Source organism: Phoxinus phoxinus (genome assembly GCF_949152265.1).
Source record: "Phoxinus phoxinus genome assembly, chromosome: 17".
Classification (NCBI taxonomy): Eukaryota; Metazoa; Chordata; class Actinopteri; order Cypriniformes; family Leuciscidae; genus Phoxinus; species Phoxinus phoxinus.
In genome coordinates, this window is record NC_136892.1 from 22109959 (window position 1) to 22133672 (window position 23714).

A 23714-nucleotide genomic window follows, 5' to 3' on the forward strand; every position below is an offset into this window, starting at 1 on the left:
CAATTAACTGTTCTAGATAAAGGCCTTCTCCTGTCTTAATTCAAACCCTGTCTGGGAAACCGCCCAAATGTGTAATAAATTTCTATGTGGAATCAAATTAAATATTTCTTTCTAAAGCACATTTTTTTGTAATGTCTATATTTTTTGGTTAAAACTGTACCTAAAACCACATCACAGTTTTTTTTTTATTGCACACAAGTAAAAACTATTTGACCATTGAACAAAGCCGGTGTCAGTTTCTACCAAGGTAATTTCGAGATTAGTTTGAGCAAACTCTGTTTTTTTCGGGCTCATTAGGTAGATCGTTTTTTAGCGGGTTTCATTGCTATGGTAACTTGCTCTACACGGCTAACCTGCTCCGGAGAATGTTTTATTCTGGGTTAGAGATCACAAACCCAAACTGGGCGAATCAGCTATGAGCAAAGTGACATGTATCTGATGCAATACATTTTGTGCCGTCTCTCTTGAGAGAATTGAATCAAACTGATGCTCTCCATTTTCCGTTTGATTGACTGTTTGCCACACGTGCTTCAGAAGTAATCATAAACTCTGGATCAAACCTGAGTTGACAAAGAACGTTTATACTGAGCTTTGTGAGACCGCTGAACATTTTTCTAAACCAGGTTGGATTTATCTGGATCTGTCAACTCTAAACCTACTCTGAAACTCTGAGTTTGTTCAGCTAGCTTCATGCAATAGGCCACATGTCTACTACTATTATAGTATAGAATAGTATCATGGTACTATTATATTTCAAAAAGGATAGCGGTGATTTTTTCTCTACCATCTCTATTCACAGTGCTCTAATAGATGTCCTTTCATACAAGCAAACAGGCCATGCTTTGTCCATGTGTGCTAAGCATCTGATGGTAATAAATTACCTAACATCACATTAATGATGGGGAAAAAAAATCTTACAAGCAATAAAAATAATCTTGTGAAGTGTGGCATACACATTTTTTACGCAGATTTGATTAGGAAGCTATATGCTCTTTCATTCAGGGTTGTACTCAGGACATACATTAGTGTGCAATGGACATCATCACTATTTAATGACCCAGTAATTATGTGTTTAAATGCAATTGGAGTAGAAGTGAAACATGTTAACAACCAGAAGCAATGCACATCAGCAGTGCAACCTCAAGGAATATGCTCTTTATGAAGATAATTCTGTTGACCGATCCAGCTTGGAGTGCTAAACACTTGGCCTCCACTTCCCCAAGGCATCAGAGTTGTAAGATAAAGGTGCTGAAATAAAAAGAAATGTTGCAATTTGTGTTGCCACCGTCTTATTGACTTTGTGATGCCAGCAAAGCTTAGACATGCAACATCCTGACAACTGCAATAGCAAAACAGTCAAGGCTATTCAGGCTCTTCTCCAGAAGTTCATCCTGGTTTCCTCCTCCTTTGGCACTTCCGACTGTGAGAGTGGGATGTGGCCGAGATGGAAAGAGAGAGAGTGGGGAAAAAAGCCCTGGGTTGCTTAAGTGTGAATATTCCCTAGAGCGAAAGCCTTTGCCATCGCTGTGTAAACACATGCTCTTTGAATTCATCTCTCTTCCGGTGCTATCGCCCGCTGCACCGACTTTCTCATTATGGCAAATATGTCATGCATGTTATTTCACAGAAAATACAATTTGGTATAGACGCTCTCCTTGCAGCTTCCATCTGTCCATTGGAAAAGACCAGGGCTGGCGAGGAAAATGCAAAGCAAAGTGGAAGTGACAGGCCGGTGAGAGAAGTAATAGTCTCTGACATGAGGCATTGAAGACCCCTCACCTTCACTCTAACACCGCCTGCACGGAGTGAATAGTGGCTCAATCTATACGCAAACCAACTAATAATGTTCCTCAGCAACTCTGAGCTCATTCCAGCACTATAACTTAAATTAGTTTGGAAATAACTCTCTAAAAAAATTATTGTTTCAGAGTTTACCAACCTCTAAAGTGGTCTAAAAGCTGTGATTTGGCTTGCACTCTCGAGGCAGTGTCTTAGAAAGCAGCATGCCAATTCTGTTTGAAACAAGATAGTATTTTTGCTCTTCAAAATGCCCTTCACAGTGTCAATAACTTCTGAAAAGCTTCTCAATTATTTAATTCTATAAGACGCAGTGCCGCAAAAGGTCACAGGGACTTACAAGAGGAGATAACAAAATTAATTAAAGGCAGCTGGGCTTTTGGAGCAATGGATGGAGGTGTGGAAGATAGTAGCCGCACAACGGCCAAATCCCCTAGCCATTTCTGTCATTGTTGAGAGGACCGTGCATCCCATAATGAAAAAGAGAAACATGCCAATCAGATGAAAAATGTCAAAGGCGAATGACGCAGCCCTGCTTTAATGAAATGAATAATTTGCCAAAAATACTCAGCGTTGTTTAATGCCTTAATGTCACCAAATGTAAATATATTCAGTCAGATTTTATTGCGAAGATTTTTATAAAAGCCGCCCACTCTCTTGTGCAAATGTATTTTCTTTTTTTCTCATTAGAAAGAGAGAAAAATCCTACAATTAAGCTGTTCAACTGGCTTTTCCTGCAAAGTATCGACCATTTTGAGACTGTCTGAGAATCAGATAGTTCAAAGAAAATTGACACAGTAAGTGAGCACGAGAAGATTATTGATGGTAATGGACTACACAGACATGCAAACAGGTGAAGAAAGTAAGAAAGAAATCAAGCAGAAAGGAAGAAAATGTAGTGATAAGGCACAGAGAGATGGCCATGCGTGTCAGAATGGGGCCACACTGCTGCTATGTTGTGCCAAAGTGCATGTTAGTGCGAGCACCCACGGAAGACTGGCTCAATGAGATGACAGGCTCAGAATTACATAAACAAAAGAGTACGAGCGAGAGAGGCGGTGCTGTCACGCCAACTCTGCGTGACGCTGCCCGCTGGGCTCGGGGAAGAGCCTTGTAATGGGCCAATTACCTATGCAAACTGACAAATGGAAACAATAGGGCTGTCTCCTCCATCCCTATTTTCCTTGCTTTTTTTAATAGATCAATCCCTGTCACCAACTTAAACAACTGTAAATAGCATATAAAGCCCTTCTGACTGTTTGTTCCCATTAACGTCAGGTAATGGGAGTTAATAAAAAAGTTTGAATCTTACAGAACATTTTGAGATTGGTTTCCGTCACAGCATGCTGTCATTACTGAAAATGAACCTGTGATTATCATTACCAACATCACAGTAATGTAGAGATCAGGCTCTCCCTGTGAGAATGCAAATGCCCTCCGCAGCTGCTGTATTCAATGAATATGATGCAGAACAAAGTCTCAGTTCCTCTCTCAAGAGCCTATATGGTAATTCTCAATGGGAGAAGTCATTTACCCACATAAGAGATAAGATATCTATGGATGCACTCAAGCGCAGGTTAAATTAGATGTCTAGAGCAGAGAAGAAGATAAAAAAGGAACAAAGTCTTTAATGCACATTAGAACAAGTGGTTGCTTTAAAGAGCAAACTAAAGACTTGAGTCGACATGAAATCAAAACCAACACTTTAATGTAATGAAATGAGTGCAATAAAAGCACAAATATCTATATAGATCTGACTATAAGAAAAACTGAAATATAGAACGAAACCATACTTTGTGCCCTTAAAGGGATCATTTATCCAAAAAGTTAATTTCATAATTTTCTCACCCTTATGTAATTTCGAACCTGTATGACACTATTTTACTTTATCCCTACTATCTTAGCTTACTATCTTTACTTTCAATAAACATACATTTTAAACCATAGTTATACACTAAAATCACTCTTAAATTACATTTGATTCTAGCCTAAAATCATCTTTGTAATTCTGAAAGGCTCAAATTTCATAAGTGCCCACTGAACTGACTGGTCACATGTAAAATTGCTGCATTACGTCTAGAACGGTGACTTCCTCATAATCTGCATGTATAACAAAGAAGGTTTGTATAACCCTTGTTTGATAAGGCTGCATTCATAAAGATCATGGTCTAAGAATTCAAGCAACGTTAATTCCAAAGATCGTACTGCAAGGTCATCTGGCTGCTTAATAAACCAGAACACTAAACCAAAGTTCTCGTCTCTGAGGACGCATGCACTCTAATTGCAGTGAGGTCATAATTTTGTGTTACACTTACTTGGTTTTATTAAGTAGGTCCCAGTTGGGATAAAAAAAAAAAAAAAGCAATTGTGCTTAGTACAGCAAGAACAGGACTCTTATACAGAAACTGATTCGGAGGGTCTCAGTAATGCCTGATAACACAGAGTTTAATGTAGTGTAGCATTACTAGAATAAGCTGACTGTTACAGGGCCTGTCATTTAGTCAAGCCTCAAGTGTTTCTCAAACTAAAGGGAACTGCAAGGATATTTCACATTACTGAGCTGAATCAGCAGTCCCAGACCAATGACCTGGGGTGCACCACGTGTACAGCTGCTCACATTCAAACTACAGAGAGAAGTTTGCATCTTAATATCGGCTATGTATATCAGAGTACAGTATTAAAGGGAGAGTTCACCCAAACATGACAATTCAGTCATCATTTACTCACCCTAAAGTTGTAACAATGAATGTCTGTGGGGCTCAATATTGTTTTGGAACCCATTGACTTTTAATGTATGGACTAAAACAGTTGAAACATCCTTCAAACTATATTCATTTCTGATCCACAGAAGAAAGAAAGTCTTAAAGTTTGGAATGACATGAGGGTGAGTAAATGACAGAATTTTCATGTTTGGGAAAATCTTTCTTTAATGTCCTGAGTTGTTTAAACCCATAGCTATTTGTATGGGTTTAACAAAACAAAAACAATATAATACTGCAAAGAAAAAAGGAAGAGACTGTATAAAGGCTGGCTAAATCCTCCACCTTTGGTAGATACAGATGAAATGGTGTTATGATTTTACTGAATTCCCTGGGTATCTGTCATCCATTGTGGATGAAGTAGCTAAAACATTCTCTATTATCTGGTTATTGATTTTTGATACAGCAGTTACAAGAGACAAAAAGAGCACTCAAAACAGGAAGTGTTCAGCTCTAATGCATCAGACTCTTGCAGACAGGTCTATTTTCTTTCTAAGCCCTGGGAGCTCTGGGCTCTGATGAGGATTTATTTTAAAATAGCTGGGCTGCTGCGGTCAGACCCTGTTGGTGTGATGGATTTTTTTGGGGTGGTCGACCGGAGCAAGACTTTGCCTCCTTCACTTGAGGTCATTTCAGCTCAACAGAGGCTTACGGTGTTGACAAAAGGCTGAGATGTTATAACAGAACTGACAGTGATAAACCCACATACTCTGTCAAGGTACTGACCTCTCCTTGTAGTCCAGAAAGATCTTTCCCAGGCCGTTTCCCCCGCTCACCATGGTCAGGTCAATGGCTCTCAGCAGAGCAAAATGGACCTTGATGATGTCCTGTGTAAACAAAGAATTGCTAACATCCACCAAAGCAGTGTTAATCTATTTGTTGTGCCATACTTTTGTCCCCTCAGAATTATTCACTTGCTGTCAGACATAAGTTCTTGCGTGAAAGAGGAATCAATTCGGTGTTCGAGTGCTGTCTGAATTGAAACGTATCTCTCTCTCTCTGTCTCTGCGCTTAGGGTGTGTGAGGCTGTGCACACAGATAACAGTGCACAAGTCCCAATTTTCACCGCTTCTGCGTTTAAAATAGTTTCATTGTGTAAATTAGCAAGACAAAACACGTCCAAATGATAAACTTTCGCTCTATGATGGTTAAACTTAGCAGTTAATCCGCTAATCACATGCGTGCCGAACCGTGAGGCCTGGTCCGTATGGATCAACTGTGATCCGTTGCACTCATAATTAATGAACACACTTATCATCATGATTGCTATCTTACTAGAGATGGAGAAAAATCCAACTCCAGTAAGTGAATGTGTCACTGTCCCCAAAAATGGCCAAAATGTTGGTACTCAAACTACTTCCCACAAAATTTATTTTTACCATGCATGCGCACCAGTTATGTGCAGTGCACCCCTGGTTATGATTAGGCAAGAGCATTAGGACCCGCATTAATATTAGAAAAGAATTCCAGCGCTAGAGAGACCTACGCGGGAAGGCCTGAAAACAGACGCCGAGGTTGCATTGTTTCTGCTCCATACGTGAGTAACATTGGTTTTGCAGTTTCACAGAACCTAGAAATGCTATTGTTGCAATGCTAGCTAACCGGACAGTTTTGAGTATAATTTGTTTTTCTGGAGCTGCTGGCGACTAGCAACCAACTCTTGCTTGTATTTTCTCTTGTGTACTGTGTGTTCAGTTTTTGTGCTTCCTTGTCATTCTTTCATCATCCTCATTTTTTTTTTCATGAAGCATTATTTTGCTTAGTTTCTGCAATGATAAATAGACATCCACTCTTGCATTGCGTGTATAACGGAGGCCAGATAGTGAGAGCTGTGGAGGTACGGTAAACATATCTCCCCTGATCTCAAGAGGCACGCTGGCGACTGACGTAAGAGAATGCAATGTTTAGTGTCCTAGTGTCCTGCAATCGGGGTTCGAGACCAGGTCAGAGCGAGCTGTAAAGTGTTTGTGAATTTTGGAGGCAGGGCAATGAAGAGAGGGGTGGGTTTGTTTGGGTTGATTTCAAATATCAACAGTGTTCAACAACGATTTTGGGAGATCGCATACTGCACCTTTAATAGGCTTCCCTTCTCAATACACTCCATATAGCGCTCTTTGTGGCGAACAATGCCATATACTTTGTTGGCCATTGAACAGACACAACAATTGTTTCTGCTATGCACTGGTAGGGTGGTAAAATGCATATTGTACGCAAAATACAACCAGTATACTGGTTAAATACCGCCAAGTGTTAATCATTTTCTGTGTGATTTCTATATTCAGAATAAAGCAATTTAGAAGTTCAATACGGACACACAAGATCATCAGATCCGAATAGACTTCGGAATATTATTTATATAATGTCAGAAGAAAATGAAAATTAATGAAAATTATTTAGCAAAGATCTGATGTATCTGAAAGTATATGTAATATCAGCTATTTGAATATTTTGATGCATATTATTTTAGATATTTCTTTATGTGTTACTTGAGGTAATAGCTCAGGGTCCTGTCACCTTGGTTGGTCTTATTTTTAGTTTGGTGACAGGATCATGATGCTCATGATGTTTATTTTTTTTGTCCTTGTGTGAGCGTACTGCTTTGGAATTGTTCTCTGGGTCGTGTTTGTCTGAGCACATGGCTTGTCATGTTTGGTTGCCATGTTCTCGGTCTTGTCTTGAGTGTTTGTCTGAGCACATGGCTTCGGTCATGTTTGGTTGCCATGTGCCTTTTGCACATGACTTTTGTTAGTTTCTATGTACCATGTGATATTCTGTCAGTCTGTAGTCTTGGCCCCGCCCTCTTGTTAACTTATTATTGGTTTATTGATTTATCTTTTTGAGCTTCCCTGGTTGTTCTGCGTTTGGGTTCTACAGCAAATCCTAACAAATATTTCGTAAATTCAACAAGTGAACTACAAAAAAGATTTTAAATAATTACTTTACACTATTTTACAAACTTTGTTATGATTTTTTTTTTTTTTTATGAAAAACGTAAAAAATATAAACGTAAAATACCTTAAATACTTTAGGCTGAAAATGAAAAGTACAGTAAATGATCACTCACCTCTAAATTTACAAATATGGCCTCCATCTCCTGTGGCAATAAGACTTGCTTCAAGGGGATCATATAATTCTAAAAAATGTAAAATAGAAGAAAACCTCACACAAATGCCAAAAGCACATATGGAACAAACAAAAAAATCATAATTGAATTTCAGAAATGGAAATTCATTCAAAGTCAAAGCATACAATCAAACACTTGTAATGAGATTGCTTACACCTTGTTGTGGTTTGGTAATTGTCTTGGTAAAAGTCAAATACTGTGTAGTGTTCCTGTGGGCAGGCTTTTCAAACATAAAAAAAACCCTATTTGATTAATTTGCAAAGCAGGAAGAGATTTCAGTGCAATACTGACATGTTTGTCTTAATTAGGAAGAAATGAATCAAATGATAATCAGTAAACAAAGCCTCTGTCTGGAATATGAAATCTGCATGACCCCTCACTGTTTTGACAGGGATTCATCACCTCTACTAACAGCACACTGTCACGCTTAAAATTCTGTCTGTTGTGTGTGACAGCGCAACTGGAAAAAGGGCAGGGATAAACATCATACACTCAAGTTTGTATGATTTGTACATACAAGCATGCATGCATGCAATAACCCACCAGGGCAAGATTCAATCTTTTGCCAACAGTATTGGTTTACTAAACAGACACGTTTTCTCACTTTGAGGTCAGCGCATGGCATTTCTGCCCCGTGACTGACCCCTGAGTCCAGGGGGCAAATGTAGGACACACATCAAGAAAAACAGTTTTACGCTGTAGCCTAAAACATTGCCAAGACCGCTATTTGCACTATTTTCCCTGCCAACATGGTCTACATGACATCAGCCAAAAAGAAATGTTGTTTTTAGACGTTAATCTTTTAAAAGACTACAAAGGCAATCTGGCTGATACCGATTAGCCAATAATAATTATATATATAATAATAACTGAGAAATGACAGATATTTTTTATTTATTAACTCAATAATATTTTGTCTAAATACATTTAAAAAACACTAAAAACTAAAATCAATTGATTTAAATGTGAATTCAGGCATCACAATATAATGGTGGAAAGAGTACTGAAAATTTGTACTGAAGTACAAGTACTGTTACATTGCTGAAATGAAAATAGATATTGATTTTGAGATTTTAAAGATTACATTTAACTTTTATTAAATTATTTACAAAGGTAACCTAAATATAAAAAGGGGGAATGGGAATGAACAATTGAACATCCAATATCGATAAATACATTTTTTTCAATTCCATTCTAGGTCAATAACTGTTGTGGTTCAGACATACTGTGCATCCCTATTTTTTTTCTTTGGAATAACATGCATCAATGATTTGTGCACAATAAAACGGTGTATTAATCCAACAGGCCACCGAAGTACACTTGTCAACTAAGGCTCAGTTCTCATATTTTGTCCTCTCCCTACATCTATTTTAAGTTACCTAAGTGTCCTCAGAGAACCGTAGCAAGACCTTGACCCAGTTCCAGGCCTTCATTTCCACTCTCTCTAGCTCTAAGACTTGCTACTCTCTCCCACTCACCTTCTCAATGTCCTCCAGTGTCTTGTAGTACTTTGCCTCTGTCTCCTGAATCTCCACCAAGCAGCAGTTTCTCTTATCATCTTCTGTCATGCCCATTTTCTGTTATGGAAAGAAGAAAAAGACACAAACCATGTTGGTATCGTCCTTCAGGATGCCAGCTCAGCACCTTTAAACACCTGCACAAGGTACCACACTTTTATTTTAAATGGAATTCAGGTCACAATCAGGATGGTCAAAGTACATTACAGTAAAAGACAAAGGTGGACAAAGTATTTCACAACAAAACCTCAAGGGCAACGTTGACAAGGAAGCAAGAGCAAGAGTTTAGTCTTTCATTCATTCAAAACAACATACTTCTAAGCCTAAAGTGCACACACACACACGCACGAAAAACTGTAGGAAAGTCATAAATGTGGTTTTGATTAGGACCGAGGAATTAAATGAGGTCAATTCACAAAACAATAACAACAGAAAATGATCTAATAGAACACGATGCATTTGATTAAGCATAATCACTGGCTCTTGGTGTAATGCGAGGAGGTTGGCGAGCTTAAGAAAATGGTGATAACACTGGAGCCCAGGGAAGGCACAGCAGCCGGAGGTCAGAGCTGGAATGAACATCACAACACGCATATGAACATCTGGGCCTGGTGGTGCACGAAGCCAAAGCAAACTTGCCCACATCCAGAGAAATTCAAGATCACAAACAATTGTTTCATTAGAGAGCAAGTTGGACAAAAAAAAGGGAAAAATCTTTCCAAAGAGCCGCCTAGCAGCAATGAAAGCAGTCAGTATTGGGAAAGGCAAATATATCTGTGACTTTCAATGACTAATGAGAAACTCCAGTGTCTATTGTATTAAAAGATAAAGAAGATATAATTTGTGAAAAGCCACAAAACAGTTCAGAATCTTGGTCTCTGATGCTCTTTTTCCTCCATGTTTTTCTTATCGCCCTCATTTAAGTTGCTGTATTTGCCCCACTGAGAGTCTAATGTGTCCTTGTTGTAGCATCTGTCTGATGACACAGATTGTGAGTCTCAGTCTGAGTGTTTGTGTATCTCTGTTAAGGTGGGACCCGGCAGTTTTCTCTGTCTGCAGAAGAGATTTCCTCCCTCGTGTGTTTAAAATAACCCAACATTAGCTCACTCTGTGAGACAGCACACACTCAGATGGACACTGAGTCAGCCTCCCCTCCTTCTCATTTCTAGCAGAGAAAGAAAGACGCTCCTCGCTGGGTATCGAGAACCAGTTTTATTTTAGCACCGTTTCCAAATTTAACAATAATAATTTCTTACATTTATATTGCGCTTTTCTCAACACTTAAAGCACTATATATACAGTATGGAAGAGGGGAATCTCCTCAACCACCACCAATGTGCAGAATCCACCTGGATGATGTGACATCAGCCATATTGTGCATGAATGCCCATCACGCACCAGCTTATTGGTGGAGAGGAGACGTGATGAAGCCAATCAGTATATATCTGGGGATTATTAAGAGGCCATGATGATGGACAGAGGCTAATGGGTAAATTTAGTCAGGATTCCAAGGTTACACCCCTACTCTTTTTTGAAGGATTTTTAATGACCAAAGAGAGTCAGGACCTTGGAGTATAGTGTCCCCATCACTATACTGGGTTGTTAGGACCACACAGACCACAGGGTAAGCAAGCCCTGCTGGCTTCAATTTCCAAAAACTGTTGATTTGATAAGATACATGCATTTTGATTCTGCTTATCGATTCCTGTGAGCGAATTTCAATGTGATAATAAACCATTCAAGCACAATAAGATGTGGGAGAGAACTCAATTTGGCACTTGCACGCTGTTTTCTGTGCTGTGCACACATCCAGAGTGCGTGCACAAAAACACCTCTCATGTAGTGTGTGAACAATCCATGTAGTTCTTTTTTGTGTCTTGCTCTTGAATGGACAAATACACACAAAATTGTCAAAATGTCCTCGTAAACACAGCCAGTTTTGTCTTAAGTGAATGTAAACAGTTAAGAAAAACAATGCATGTGTAACAATATAGAATATTGTTCTGTAGGCTGCTGTTAATGGTATTCATCTGCAACAGAATATTTACCAAAAAGACACTTATAAAGAATAAATATGTTTGATATCTAACTATTGAATACATTTCGTTTTTACCTTTCTGTAATTGAGACTGGGAATTGATAAGAATTGGAATTGATAAAATTAAAACGATACCCAACTTCTCGCATGAAATAATACCTGTGTTTTTTTGCTTAAAGGATAATAAAATACCCCAAATATTAAAAAGAATAGTCCATCAAATATGAAAGTCTGGCATCATTTACTCACCCTCATGTTGTTCTAAACCTGTATGACTTTCTTTTATCCATTGGAACACAAGGGCAGATGTTTAGCAGAATGTTCACACTTCTCTTTTCCATAAAATTAACATTTACGGAGACCAAATGTTGTACAGCTGGTGGACAAAAAAGTACCGTAGAAGTAGTCCAAACAACTTGTGCTCTGTATTTCAAGTCTTCTGAAGTCAACTATAGTTTTGTTTGTGGAAAACAACCAAAAAAATGTTATTCGCAAAAAATCTTGCCCCCGACTGAAGCTCTCAAATCAGGTTTGTGAATATTCAAACTGGCCTGTCCTAATTATTTAAAAAAATATATGAAAAACAACGGTCTGGCGAGTATGTGGCAAGTATATGAGCATGCACAAATGGGATCAAGATCTTTTTTGGTCCCTGGTCACCATATGCTTTCACTGTATGAAAAATTGCAGTGTAATTATTCTGCAAAACATCTTGAGGGTAAATATATTATGACAATTTTTATTTTTGGGCCACCTATTGCTCAACAGGTTCTTCATATAGACGTAGAAAGCTCAATGGCTTGCGCCGACACACATTTAAAGGAAAGGAAAGAGGAGCACTGAAGGATCGTAAGAGAATCATGTGCGGTACAGCGTGACACTTACCTGCATGTATCTGATCTGCAGCATTAAGGAGGCAAAGCAGCAAATGTAAGCAGAGCAAGTGAACACGCGCACAGCCATGGGAAATGACAGGAAACAATCCATCTATATCCTCTCTCACACACGCACCAATGAGGGTCGTCCGTATGGTGTCTCACTCACCATGGGCTGTCTAACCTCCACCTTGATGATGTCCTCGTAGATGTCGTCCCCATCATCCTCGCAGGGAACGCAGTCATATATGTCGTCCTCTCCAACATCGTGCTCACTGTGCAAGAAAAAAAAAAGGCACAAAAGGAAGGAGTGGGTTAAAATACATTTAAAAAAACAAAACAGATTTGACAAGCATTTGAACACCAATAGATTTTCTGAGGTTTGTCAATTTATTGTTCTGAGAGTAATTTTCTGTCTGGAAGTACACTACTGTTCAAAAGGTTGGGGTCAGTAAGATTTATTTAAAAAAAAATAACACTTTTATTTAGCAAGGATGCATTAAATTGATCAAAAATGAGAGTAAAGACATTTGTAATCTTACAAAATATTTTTATGTAAAATAAACGTGGTTCTTTTGAACTTTCTATTCATCAAAGAATCCTGAAAAAACTATCAGTTTCCACAAACATATTAAGCAGCACAACTGTCTTCAGCATTAAATAATGATTTCTGAAGGATCATGTGACACTGAAGACTGGAGTAAAGGCTGCTGAGAATTCAGCTTTCCCATCACAGGAATAAATCACATTTGAAAATATATTGAAGTATAACATTTATTTTAAATTGATAAAAATTAACAATTTTCCTATATTTACTGTAAACAAATGTGTCAAGTTACCATTTTGTCATCACTTGAAGCAAAATACTGCGAGACAAAATGATATGATGGAAGAGATGGAGATGCATGAAGAAGATGATGCTGATTTATCACATCACTCCTGGTTACACATGGTTATATAACAAAGTGTTTGAGACAGAATTATGACATATTTGGGGAGATAGTCAGTGTCATCACATATACAGTAGTTTGCAACCATGATTAGCTTGTGTATGTGTTTATCAGACATTGAAAGAGCCCTGAGACCATCTGAGATGCCATCCATCACTGCACACTCTGCCATCGTTCTCTCAGGGGAAAAAAGGGAATGGCCGAAATAAAGCAGGCTGACATCACAGAAGGTGTCCTGGTCCCAGCTGTGCTCTCACACCAACAATCAAATCAGTCATCCATTCCTCTCTAAGAGAAGAAATCACTCTCTCAAACATACACACCAGACTGCTTTGTAACCAGACAACAACAAGTACCTTCCTCACTTCTGCTGATGTGTCCAATTGCAGGCTAAAACAAGCGTGAAAACCTAATGCGGCTTGAATCAAACGCCTACCCAGGAGATTAGCTCACTGCCTCATCGGCTCATGGAGAACTGAAATACAAATGCATTCCTCAATCCAAATAAACTGGCTGCCCACCTAAAAACCTACTTGGCGAGGCTGGGAGACTCTTTTAAACTAGCTAAAACTATCATAAAACCGCCAGCTTAATCTGCCAAGACCAGCATTCTAGGCTGGTTTAAGTGGGGGTTTTCAGCAGGGTTTTGAGTTACCAGGCTAGCTGCTCAATTTCACAGCTACAACATCCCGCACCTGTGTCTGTAGAATACATACATATCTAAGATATCCCCATGTAAGTTTGTAAACAAAGCAGTTTCACTGAATCATGGGAAAAGACTGGCGTAGGTGGACGGAAGCCAGAGTGAGTTGCCAATTGTTGGAGGATTGGAGGATTGTTAGTCTGGCAAGAGCTGCTGGGTGTTAATCCATCAGCGTGACCTTCTATACCTGCACATCCAGAACAGCTGCACAGTTTTATAAAGAACTTCATAACCTTCAGTCACTCATCTGACTTTCAGAACATTTATTTTTATGCATTTTATTTATTTGAGAGACTGGAATTCTTTGGTTTGCACCTGTGGCTGCTAAATAAGAGGGAAAAAATACTATGAACTATATTTACACACACTATATACACATACACATTTATACATACACATGCAAAATTAAATTAAAGTAGTAAAAAATGCATGTAAAGCCACTAGAAGGTACAGAGGAGAACTGCATGTCCTGTCAATAAATACCTCCTTCATAGGACCCGTTTAAAAAAAAGGATGAAATGGTCAAATAGACAAAGTTTATTGAACTGTCTTTCATTAAAACAGTGTTTTACAGCAGGAGCAGTATGTGGATAAGACTACACTCACTTTGAAAATCCTATGAGAGACCTGTGAAATGGCTGAATTCAAAATAATTACCTTTTTGAACATGATTTGAATGTCGTTCCTTTTTCAGAATGACAAAACATGACATGCATGCTTATGTTTGAACAGTAGGTAGGAATGGACAAGGCAATAAAAGAAAGGTGCTGGCATCAATCTAACATTCAGCACTGTGTCCACATGGAGAAGGGATTGTTTGAAGTATTAATTGAGGTTGTACAGTTCACCCTGAAGGACGGGTGGCTTGCTGCCCTCCCTCATTAGCTGAGTTGACTTTCCCCAGTAGCAGAGCTGCTGTCTGACAGAGCAATGTAGACTGAGGGGAAAAAACATTACTCCTCTGAAGCACACTGGTCCCAAACTGCAAAGGAACTGAGGCAAAAAGATTTCTAATGGTGTCTATCGTGTGACCTCCAATCCCTGAAGACAAGCATTAACTGCACTATGTGAGGTGCAGTGATCTGTACAGAGGATTGTGAGGTTATGTGTGTATCGGGTAGAATAAATGAAGGCAGAATGTGTCAAAAAAGGAGCAGGTTTTTTTGCTCACTGTGGTTTAAATCTGGATGGCAAAAATATGATGTCCACTTTTGTATGCAAAGACATGACCCCATTAAGTGTCATTATGTTAAATCAGTATGAGCAAAAAATACTGCTTCATACAAGAATACAAAAATCAAAAGACCAGCTCTGCTGTCAAGTTAATGTTATTAAGGCTGATCCAACTTGTGGTCCGGGTGAGTGGGCATTATACAAATACATCTATGAGTGCCAATGAAAAAATCTGGTTTGATTCAATATGGTGTAAATTGACAATCTGTATTTCGAAAGTGTGGAAAGATTCTCCATTTAGGTCATGACATATTTTGTGGTTTCATGCTGTCTAAGCCATCATGGCCACTCAAAAGTGCTGATGTTACTTGAGTTACAGTATTCTTGAACATTTCCTTCACTTAGCCAACCACAAACCCAGAAAGGGAAAACTATGTTTAGAGCAGAACAAAGGATCCATCCCAAACTCATAACAGTATGTCAATAAAAGTTAACTTCACCGCACACTGTCATACTAGAACTGATCACAGTAATTTGGGATGAAGTAATAAGAGGGAAGATAAGGGGAACATTGATAACACTGGCAGCACATATGGACTCATGGCATGGCATGGCAAGAAAAGGTAGCCAACATTTTGCATATCTGTGAGAAGATGTGACCTCGTCTTAGACTACCTTAAAGCTTTTCTGAAGACAACAGGCATAGTAGTTTACTCATAATAGTGATGTATCTGTTTAATAATAGCAAATTAAATGAATTTCCGAATTACAAGTTGGCTGTTTTTTGGCGTCTTTCTGCTGTTGAAACACTGATTGAGCGATTACATGAAAGACATGATATGGATTTCGGTAAGTTGGACTATATCTTTCAACATTTTCTGATGTTCATTCATATTCATTTAATTTAGCCTATTAAATGGCTTATTATCATTAAAATATGAAAATTAAATGACGGGTAATAATAGATTATGACAGAATTTGTATGACCCTGTCCGTCAAAATGACGGACAATGGGTAAGTCTAATGCGACCTCTGGCTGGGACTACATGAATCCTTTTAGTTGCATTAACTGAAACTTTTGAAAGGTTTCAGAAAGGATTGCTAATGCTCAGCATGCGTTGCATAGAGCTGGATCAAAAGAGTAACTGTTAAAATGAAGTGTTATTTTGTGTATTTTTGAGTGTTGGGAAAGACCTGGTAATGTTTAATGTTCAGCTATGGCATTTAAAATGGTTTCAGTTATGTTGAAATGTTTGTGGTTAACACAGTGCTGAAGAGTAGAACTTATGGTTAGGTTGTGGGTGGCTGCATATGTTAGCACTATAATATATGTTGCTTCACTCAATGAGCAATAGCTGTGCTAATGCTAGTACAGTATCAAGAAACTACCTACCGGTACTTGCACTGCGATAGCTGTAGAAAGTCTTTAAGATGTACGAAATAAATGAATGTCAAACACTAACAGGTCTTTTCCATTTACTCAAAATCACAGACTTTAATATAAATGAATCTACTTAATATAATTGAGCTGAAATAATAAAAAACATTGACTAAGGTCAAATAAAATATGTTTTAAATGAAGATAAATTAATTTTGTCACCACTTGAGTAAAATCAAAAAGCAATTTTTTCAGTGTAAAGAAACATTAATTTTACTGAAATATGTGTCATATCATGCTACCTATAGAATGACTTGTGAGGGCTAAATAAACAGTAATGTGGCATTTTGATGGAAACGTGGATTCTTGGAGCAGCAACTACTTGCTTGAGATGTTCTGCACATTATTTGAGGATTCTACTGAATGTTAGTTTAATTTCCAAACCCGTCCATCATCTTGACTGAATAGGTCGCTGGCTGCAGAGTTCAATCTGAGGTGCCAGGAGAGACAGGCGCCAATGGCAGTAGTTTGTACCTCTCGATGGCTTAGAGAGTGCTTTGGCCTGAGGCTCCACTACCCACAATGCCTCAGGTGAGAATGTAACATAGTAGCAACCAGTTAGGATGAAGTAAATCATTGCTGACATGATGTACATCCAAACATCTGATTGCTATTTGATGGAGAAAGAGACGGCCTGCTTGCTAAAATTGAACAATTTCATGCTTTGGCAGTTTTTGGATGAACACATGAAATATAGTGGAAAGTGACAATGATGCTGATAAATCCAGTATGGCTGGATTGGATGTGAACTCAGATATTATAATAACCCAGAATTAACAACCCTGCCATATTTATACCACTCAATTACCAATAGTAGTCAGTTCGGATCAGTGCATACCTGAATACACAGTGCTCAAGACCATAGTCGCTGGCTCAGGACCCGTTAACATGTCAAAAAAACAGAGGTGTGTGTAAAATAAATGCAATATTTTGTGATGGAACTCCCCTTCTGAATCACTGTTACATCATTTCAGAAACACATTGGCCCATCATGTGCAACTCGCAAAAAACAACAAAGCATCTATATAAAAAATGTCTATGTTCAAAATTTGAATCCAGAGACTGTTAAACATAGTCCAACTGCACTGTTTGTTAGTCCCTGTTCACAAAATACTGAGTTTTAATCAAAAATGGCACTGACTTAGGGGTGTGCGATACATAACGTAATTGTTGTTTTAGCGATATGCGATCTGACATTATCATCAAGTATATCCCTCACTTTATAAGAACGCACCCAGACAGCGCATTCATACTCTACGTGAGTTAGCTTGCGCATTTAGAGTTAGCTACCGCTAACCCGGACGAACTTTCCAATGCCTCGTTTTATGAGTACAGAACGTATTGTACTATCTACTGTAGAAGTTTCGTACCATTCCGGGCATTATTAGTGGGGTAATTTACGAGATACAACCTCGGATCCATTAGCGCCTGCACTAAGCCATTCGGCTGATATCTCTAAATAAGCTCTAACTTTAATAATGTTCGTCCAAGGGAAAAAAAAGCTTATCGGGGGGTGTTTGGCTCGATGTCATAGTGGAAAGGACCCTAAGTTGAAGTTACTCCGAACCATCACTTCAAATTTAATTTATACACAGTTCAATAAACAAGAAGTTAATATTAAGTGACTTAAATTTTAGACACAATATTGCCTGTTTTTGCTCCATTTCACCAACGTAAATAGTAAACAAGCCACAGCACTGTTTTGCATCTCTGAGCAACACACAGCGGTGTTTCGTTACTTTTTGAACGAATCGGTTGAATTAATGATTCCATGACTCATTCATTAAAGGGATACTCTACCGTTTTTTCATATTAAACTATGTTATTCCCTTAACTAAGACGAGTTGATACATACCTCTCGTCTCAGTGCGTGCACTTAATCGCTCTGGCGCGCCGCAACACTTTGATAGCACAGTTCATTCAATAGGGGCCAAGCAGAGAAGCTACCAAACACCTCCACGTTTTCCCTATTTAAATACAGTTACTCGAGTAGTGTAATTCGACCCAGGACGGTGACGCAAAACAAAACGTTGTGCTTTTCTAAGCGTGTAAAATGGTAACTATATTGTATGGCGGAATACCATAGCAAGTGCTTGGGAGCACTTCGACTTGGCGGAGTAATATCTTCTGGGAGAGGGAGCGGGGGGCGGTGAGAGGATTTTTCACGAGTGAAGATATTACTGCGCCAAGTCGAAGTGCTCCCAAGCACTTGCTATGGTATTCCGCCATACAATATAGTTATCCATTTTACACGCTTAGAAAAGCACAACGTTTTGTTTTGCGTCACCGTCCTAGGTCGAATTACACTACTCGAGTAACTGTATTTAAATAGGGAAAACGTGGAGGTGTTTGGTAGCTTCTCTGCTTGGCCCCTATAGGGATGTTCGCCGGAGTCAAATGTGACGTCACGATATGGGCGTGTCCGCGAACTGGTTGGCAGAAAAAAACAAAACATGTCGCAGACTCGCAGCAGTCTACCTGTGTTTTGTCAGCATATGCTAATTATTTGTTACAAAAGAAGCTAAAAGGAGATATAAGATTAAGCTTTTATAACCAGGGTTCATGTTCTCTGCCTGATCTATATCACCTGAGTGAGAATTGGAGCAAAAGCCCGGACACATGGCCAGATTTGACATTCGGCCACATCTACCTGTATCTCATCGACACGCCATCTAAGTTTACCAGAGAGTCGATGAAAGCGTACAAATCTTTATATGCCTATAAGTAAGTCATAATTACGAATATTACTTGTTTTAACTAAGGATAACTGGTAAATGTGTTACAACTAGAGTAAAATACAGGTGTAATTTATCCATGGGCTATATTTTGAATCAAAATTATCTTACCTCTGATATATAACATTGGTTAACATATACATAAAAATGTATGAATGAAAATACAAAAATTTGCCTTTAATTTAAGGGTATGTCAGTGTTATTATACTTCCATTGCTCAGTCAGAGCATGCACACAAATGGTTATGTAAACAAACACTTTTGACACGTCTTCCGAGGTATTTTGTACAGTTATTCATTCATTAATTAACCCATCAATGCGATAGAACCTACTAGTAACATTTATTTACAAAATTAGTTGTCATTTTTAACGCAAAATGTAGGTAGCAGACGCGATTGTGGTCCGCTGGCTCCCATTGTTTTACGCTGGGTTCTAGATGCCTAATTGCAGAAATTCAAAGCTTTCTTTCTTGATTCAGGCTGTTTAGGTACGCGGTAGAAGCTCTTGGGGTTAACTCTTATCGAGCCTGTTAACACAGCCGATCACAACGCACGATACAACCATTTTTCTTCTGTGTTTGCGCTGCGCTGCAAGCGGTCATTACTTTTCTTTTGCCAACCAGAGCGCACGTAACAGCGTCGTGACGTCACGGCGAAGATCGCTATTGAATGAACTGTGCTATCAAAGTGTCGCGGCGCGCCAGAGCGATTAAGTGCACGCACTGAGACGAGAGAGGTATGCATCAACTCGTCTTAGTTAAGGGAATAACATAGTTTAATATGAAAAAACGGTAGAGTATCCCTTTAAGACTCATTAAGCTTTGTTCTTAAATTAATCAGTCGTTTGAATGAATCTCAATGACTCACTCATTAAAAGACTTTCTGCCACCTACTGGCGGTTTTAATTTCATATTTAAAGGATCTTTTTATTCAATTTCATTCTTTTCATCCTTTCATTTAGAATCAACTCAAATATCAATATTCATAAATTTATGTTTAAAACGTCAAAACATTACCGGTATTTATGCATTTGTAACTGCAGGTTAAAAGCATTCATGTGGCCTCTGAGCAGCATTAAACAGACTGTGTAAATGCATCTAAATGTCACGTCAAATGCAGCTTCTCTGTTTCCTCCTCTGCATTGCAAAGATACATTTAGTTGATACTGATTTCATTTGATTGGTAACAGCCCTATTGTGTCTTATTATTCTTATTGAATTTATTGAGTAAATGTAAGAATTTTGACACAAAAGGTGATGCATACATTTAATTAGTTTAGAAAAAATGATTTTATAATGGTAAAATGCCCATACAAGGTAAAAATCAATTTAAGATTATTGGAAAAGATCAATTCTGTCACTGCTGCGAACTGACCACCACACAGAATATAAAGAATAACAAAAGCTTTGGGAGTCAGCTGTCCACGGCAGTCCTAAATCTGCCAAGGTACCAGCACACTCAGTAAAATATAGTTTAATTACCGTTATTGATAAAATCCCCAAAAATATCAAGATACAATTTTGTCAATATCGCACACTCCTACCCTGACTGTACTTACATGCCTCAGTTTCATTTAAAACTGCTGGCCGTAAGCAGTATGAGTGAATGCGGTCTCTTTTTTTAAAGCTCTTTGGAAGAGGAGTGTCTCAGTCATCTCACATTCAAGAGTAAACCCGACTAAAGAGCTCCTTCAACATCATTAACCTTTCACAAAAGCACCTTGATTAGCACTTTCTGCCTTTTATCTCTTCAAATGAACCGCACTCTTTACTTCAATAGCTGAAAAACACGACAATATTATTGAGGACAATCAGCAGTCTTCTCATTCCCACTCTCTTTGGCCTCACATATGGCACAATGTTGAGAAACATCTCCAATCTAATAGAAACAGACACAGGGCTTATATGAATGAACCTATTGAAGCCACATGACTTCCGTAGGTTCAGTAGCACTGCAGAAAACCCTTTCATGCATATTTCCATTAAAGCAGACAATGATATCACAGTCCAATTAAGAGAGCTCCGAGCAGCCGATGAAAGTGCTTGTTAAACTGTGTCCCGGCGCATCATATCAGGGACCTTTCCATTAATCAGACGGCAGTGTTGTGCTGGAATTGAACCATATTTATGGCTGTAAAAGGTCATGGGTCCGCATGGATGGGTAGTTTCATTAATTTGCTCATATTCACTGTTCCATCACTGGCAGCGAGTGCTTGTGCTCTGGCTGTGGGTTTAACCTCTATTAGATTTGGCACCGAGATGTGTTTCAACATGAATCTGCATGTAAAGAGGGGTCAGATGGCAGAGGGATATCAAGAACTTTGAAAGAGGTCAGCAATCACTTGAGGCCATGTCAGGAAGCGTCTAAAGTCGATACGGATCAGTGCAAGAGGCCGTAGACAGTGTAAATGTCAAAGGCCCACATATGGCCTCACATAGACCAGGACTCAACAGTAAAGATGGCCCAATGCCCGGGGATAGTGTGTGAGTTTGAGCACGTTGATGGAATTCATACATTTGCTGATAATGTGTCTTGATGTTTTGAAAATAGAATTACTGAACTGATATTTTCAAGACTGTTACTTTTGACTGTCGGGTCATTTTTTAATTATTAATAATACCTCATCAATGTCACCAAGCTAGATAACAATCTTGGTGACTAATCAGCAAAATTTGTCATAATACTGTAAAATCAAATAATCAAAGAAAAGCTGATATTTCAGTACAGATGTACAAGATCAATACAATTTAACATTTTCAGTGGTATCGCAACCTGGCCCAAAACTCCGGGCCAACCTTATTGTTGAGCTCTGAGATAGGGACAACATGGAGCAGACGGTACCATCATTTTGCCTGTTTCTTTGTTGTTCTCATGTATAAATTACAAAACAGTCCTGTCCACTGAGAGCCACCACATACATTTACAGCAATATAGATGTTAAAGCAAATCTCTAGCTCAGTTCCCAGGTTCAAATCCAGCATGTGTCAAATCCTGATCCTGTCCCTTTCAAACCATCATTTCTCTTTTTAATGCCCTATAAAAACCCTCCATCAAAACAAGGTTATGATAATAATGCATGGTCCAGGATAGGGATTTGAAATCTGATGAATTTGTAGCGTGATTGATCTTGAAGACATCCATAATCTAGTTAAGCAAATCGCAGAGATTGTAACCTTATTTTTCCTCCGTATGTAAATATATCCACACAACTTTCAGTTGGCAGGACTGTTTGAAGTTCTAAACACGTTAGACAATAAAAGAAACTTGGGTGAATGCGAAAATATAGAGCAGGATGTGCTTGACACTTTGTTTGTACTTGTTTTTGTTTGCCCTGAATTAAACATGGTCTACCCTCACTTCATATTGGCTCAAAAAAGCATGAACACAACCGTTTGAGGTGTGACGGAGGCTCATCTCCAAATTTATAGCTCCACAGATGTTTCTTACAGGCATGTGAGAAGTGTAATGTATGCAGCCTGCGTACTGACACCTATCCGCCCTGCTACCTAATTATTCACAATTAATCAGCCAAGAATCAGGCCTGTCACCACACAACCCCCTCACTCTTCTTAACGCCCACACGGCCAGCCTGCCATGCTCCGAGCATGCTACCCAGAAGAGTGTTTAACACCTGGCTATTAGTGCGAGAGTGACTGCACCAGCCGGACACTAAGGACACTGTAGATGTGACTATATGAATAAATATATAAATAAAACAACATTCCATTCCAATCACATTTAAATGCTACTAACTAATGCTGCATTCCATAAAAATCTGAACTTGGAATTTTCTTCTCTCCCAGTTGAAAATAATCTCTGTAACAGAGCACTAGAGCATCCCACATTAAGATAGCCTGAGTTTGAGAACAACTTCTTCATTTCAACAACTTCATTGACTTCTTCAATTCACAATTTTCAAGATGGGAATGAATAAAGCAATGGTCCATTGGGTATTAGGCCTGTCACTTTCCGTTTGAAAATCGATTGCACAATCGATCGGACCAACCAACACAAGTTTCGAAAACGAAAATAAGGAATCGATTTTAATTAACGGCCTTCTCTCGGAGCGCGTCCAGCTCGTCACGATACGCCCGCAGCGAACGCGCGTCACGCAGCAACTGCAGGCTCTGACAAACACACATAACAGCAAATTATACTTCTGCATAATGTGTCTCTTTTTGACATTTCTAATCCACTGAATTGGCTCTATCACTCTCTCTCCTCTCCACCTATAGCTGGTCTGTGGTGAGTGCACTGGCGCTGTTGTTCTGTGGCTGCTGTTGCATCATCCATGTGGATGCTACACACTGGTGATGGTTAAGGAGACCCCTGACATGATTGTAAAGCGCTTTGGGTGTCATCAAAGCCTTTTACAGCGCAAGCGCCGATCTAAACGGTGTCTAACATGCAGTCTTTCTGTGCAAAAGCTGGTGTAAGCATAGCAGGACAGAGTCGTACATATGAAAGCGGTATATAAATGCCTCATTCATTCATTCTTTTTACAACAAAAATGTGAATTCTGCCGGTATTCAGACAGTCTCATCTATACAGATACAGATAGATAACCTAACTTCCAATGAAACACAAAGCAGTCTTCATCAAGTAG

General features: G+C 38.8%; 1 protein-coding gene across 1 annotated transcript in view; it reads right to left on the reverse strand.

The window, feature by feature from the left end:
• vav2 (vav 2 guanine nucleotide exchange factor) overlaps positions 1 to 23714 on the reverse strand; it is a 191978-nt gene that overhangs the window by 25717 nt on the left and 142547 nt on the right. Inside the window, exons 5-8 of the mRNA XM_079586009.1 lie at positions 12280 to 12385; positions 9159 to 9257; positions 7621 to 7689; positions 5283 to 5383 (exon numbers count right to left, since the gene is read on the reverse strand). Coding sequence (XP_079442135.1) covers positions 5283 to 5383; positions 7621 to 7689; positions 9159 to 9257; positions 12280 to 12385 — 375 coding nt within the window. The remainder of the gene's footprint in view (positions 1 to 5282; positions 5384 to 7620; positions 7690 to 9158; positions 9258 to 12279; positions 12386 to 23714) is intronic.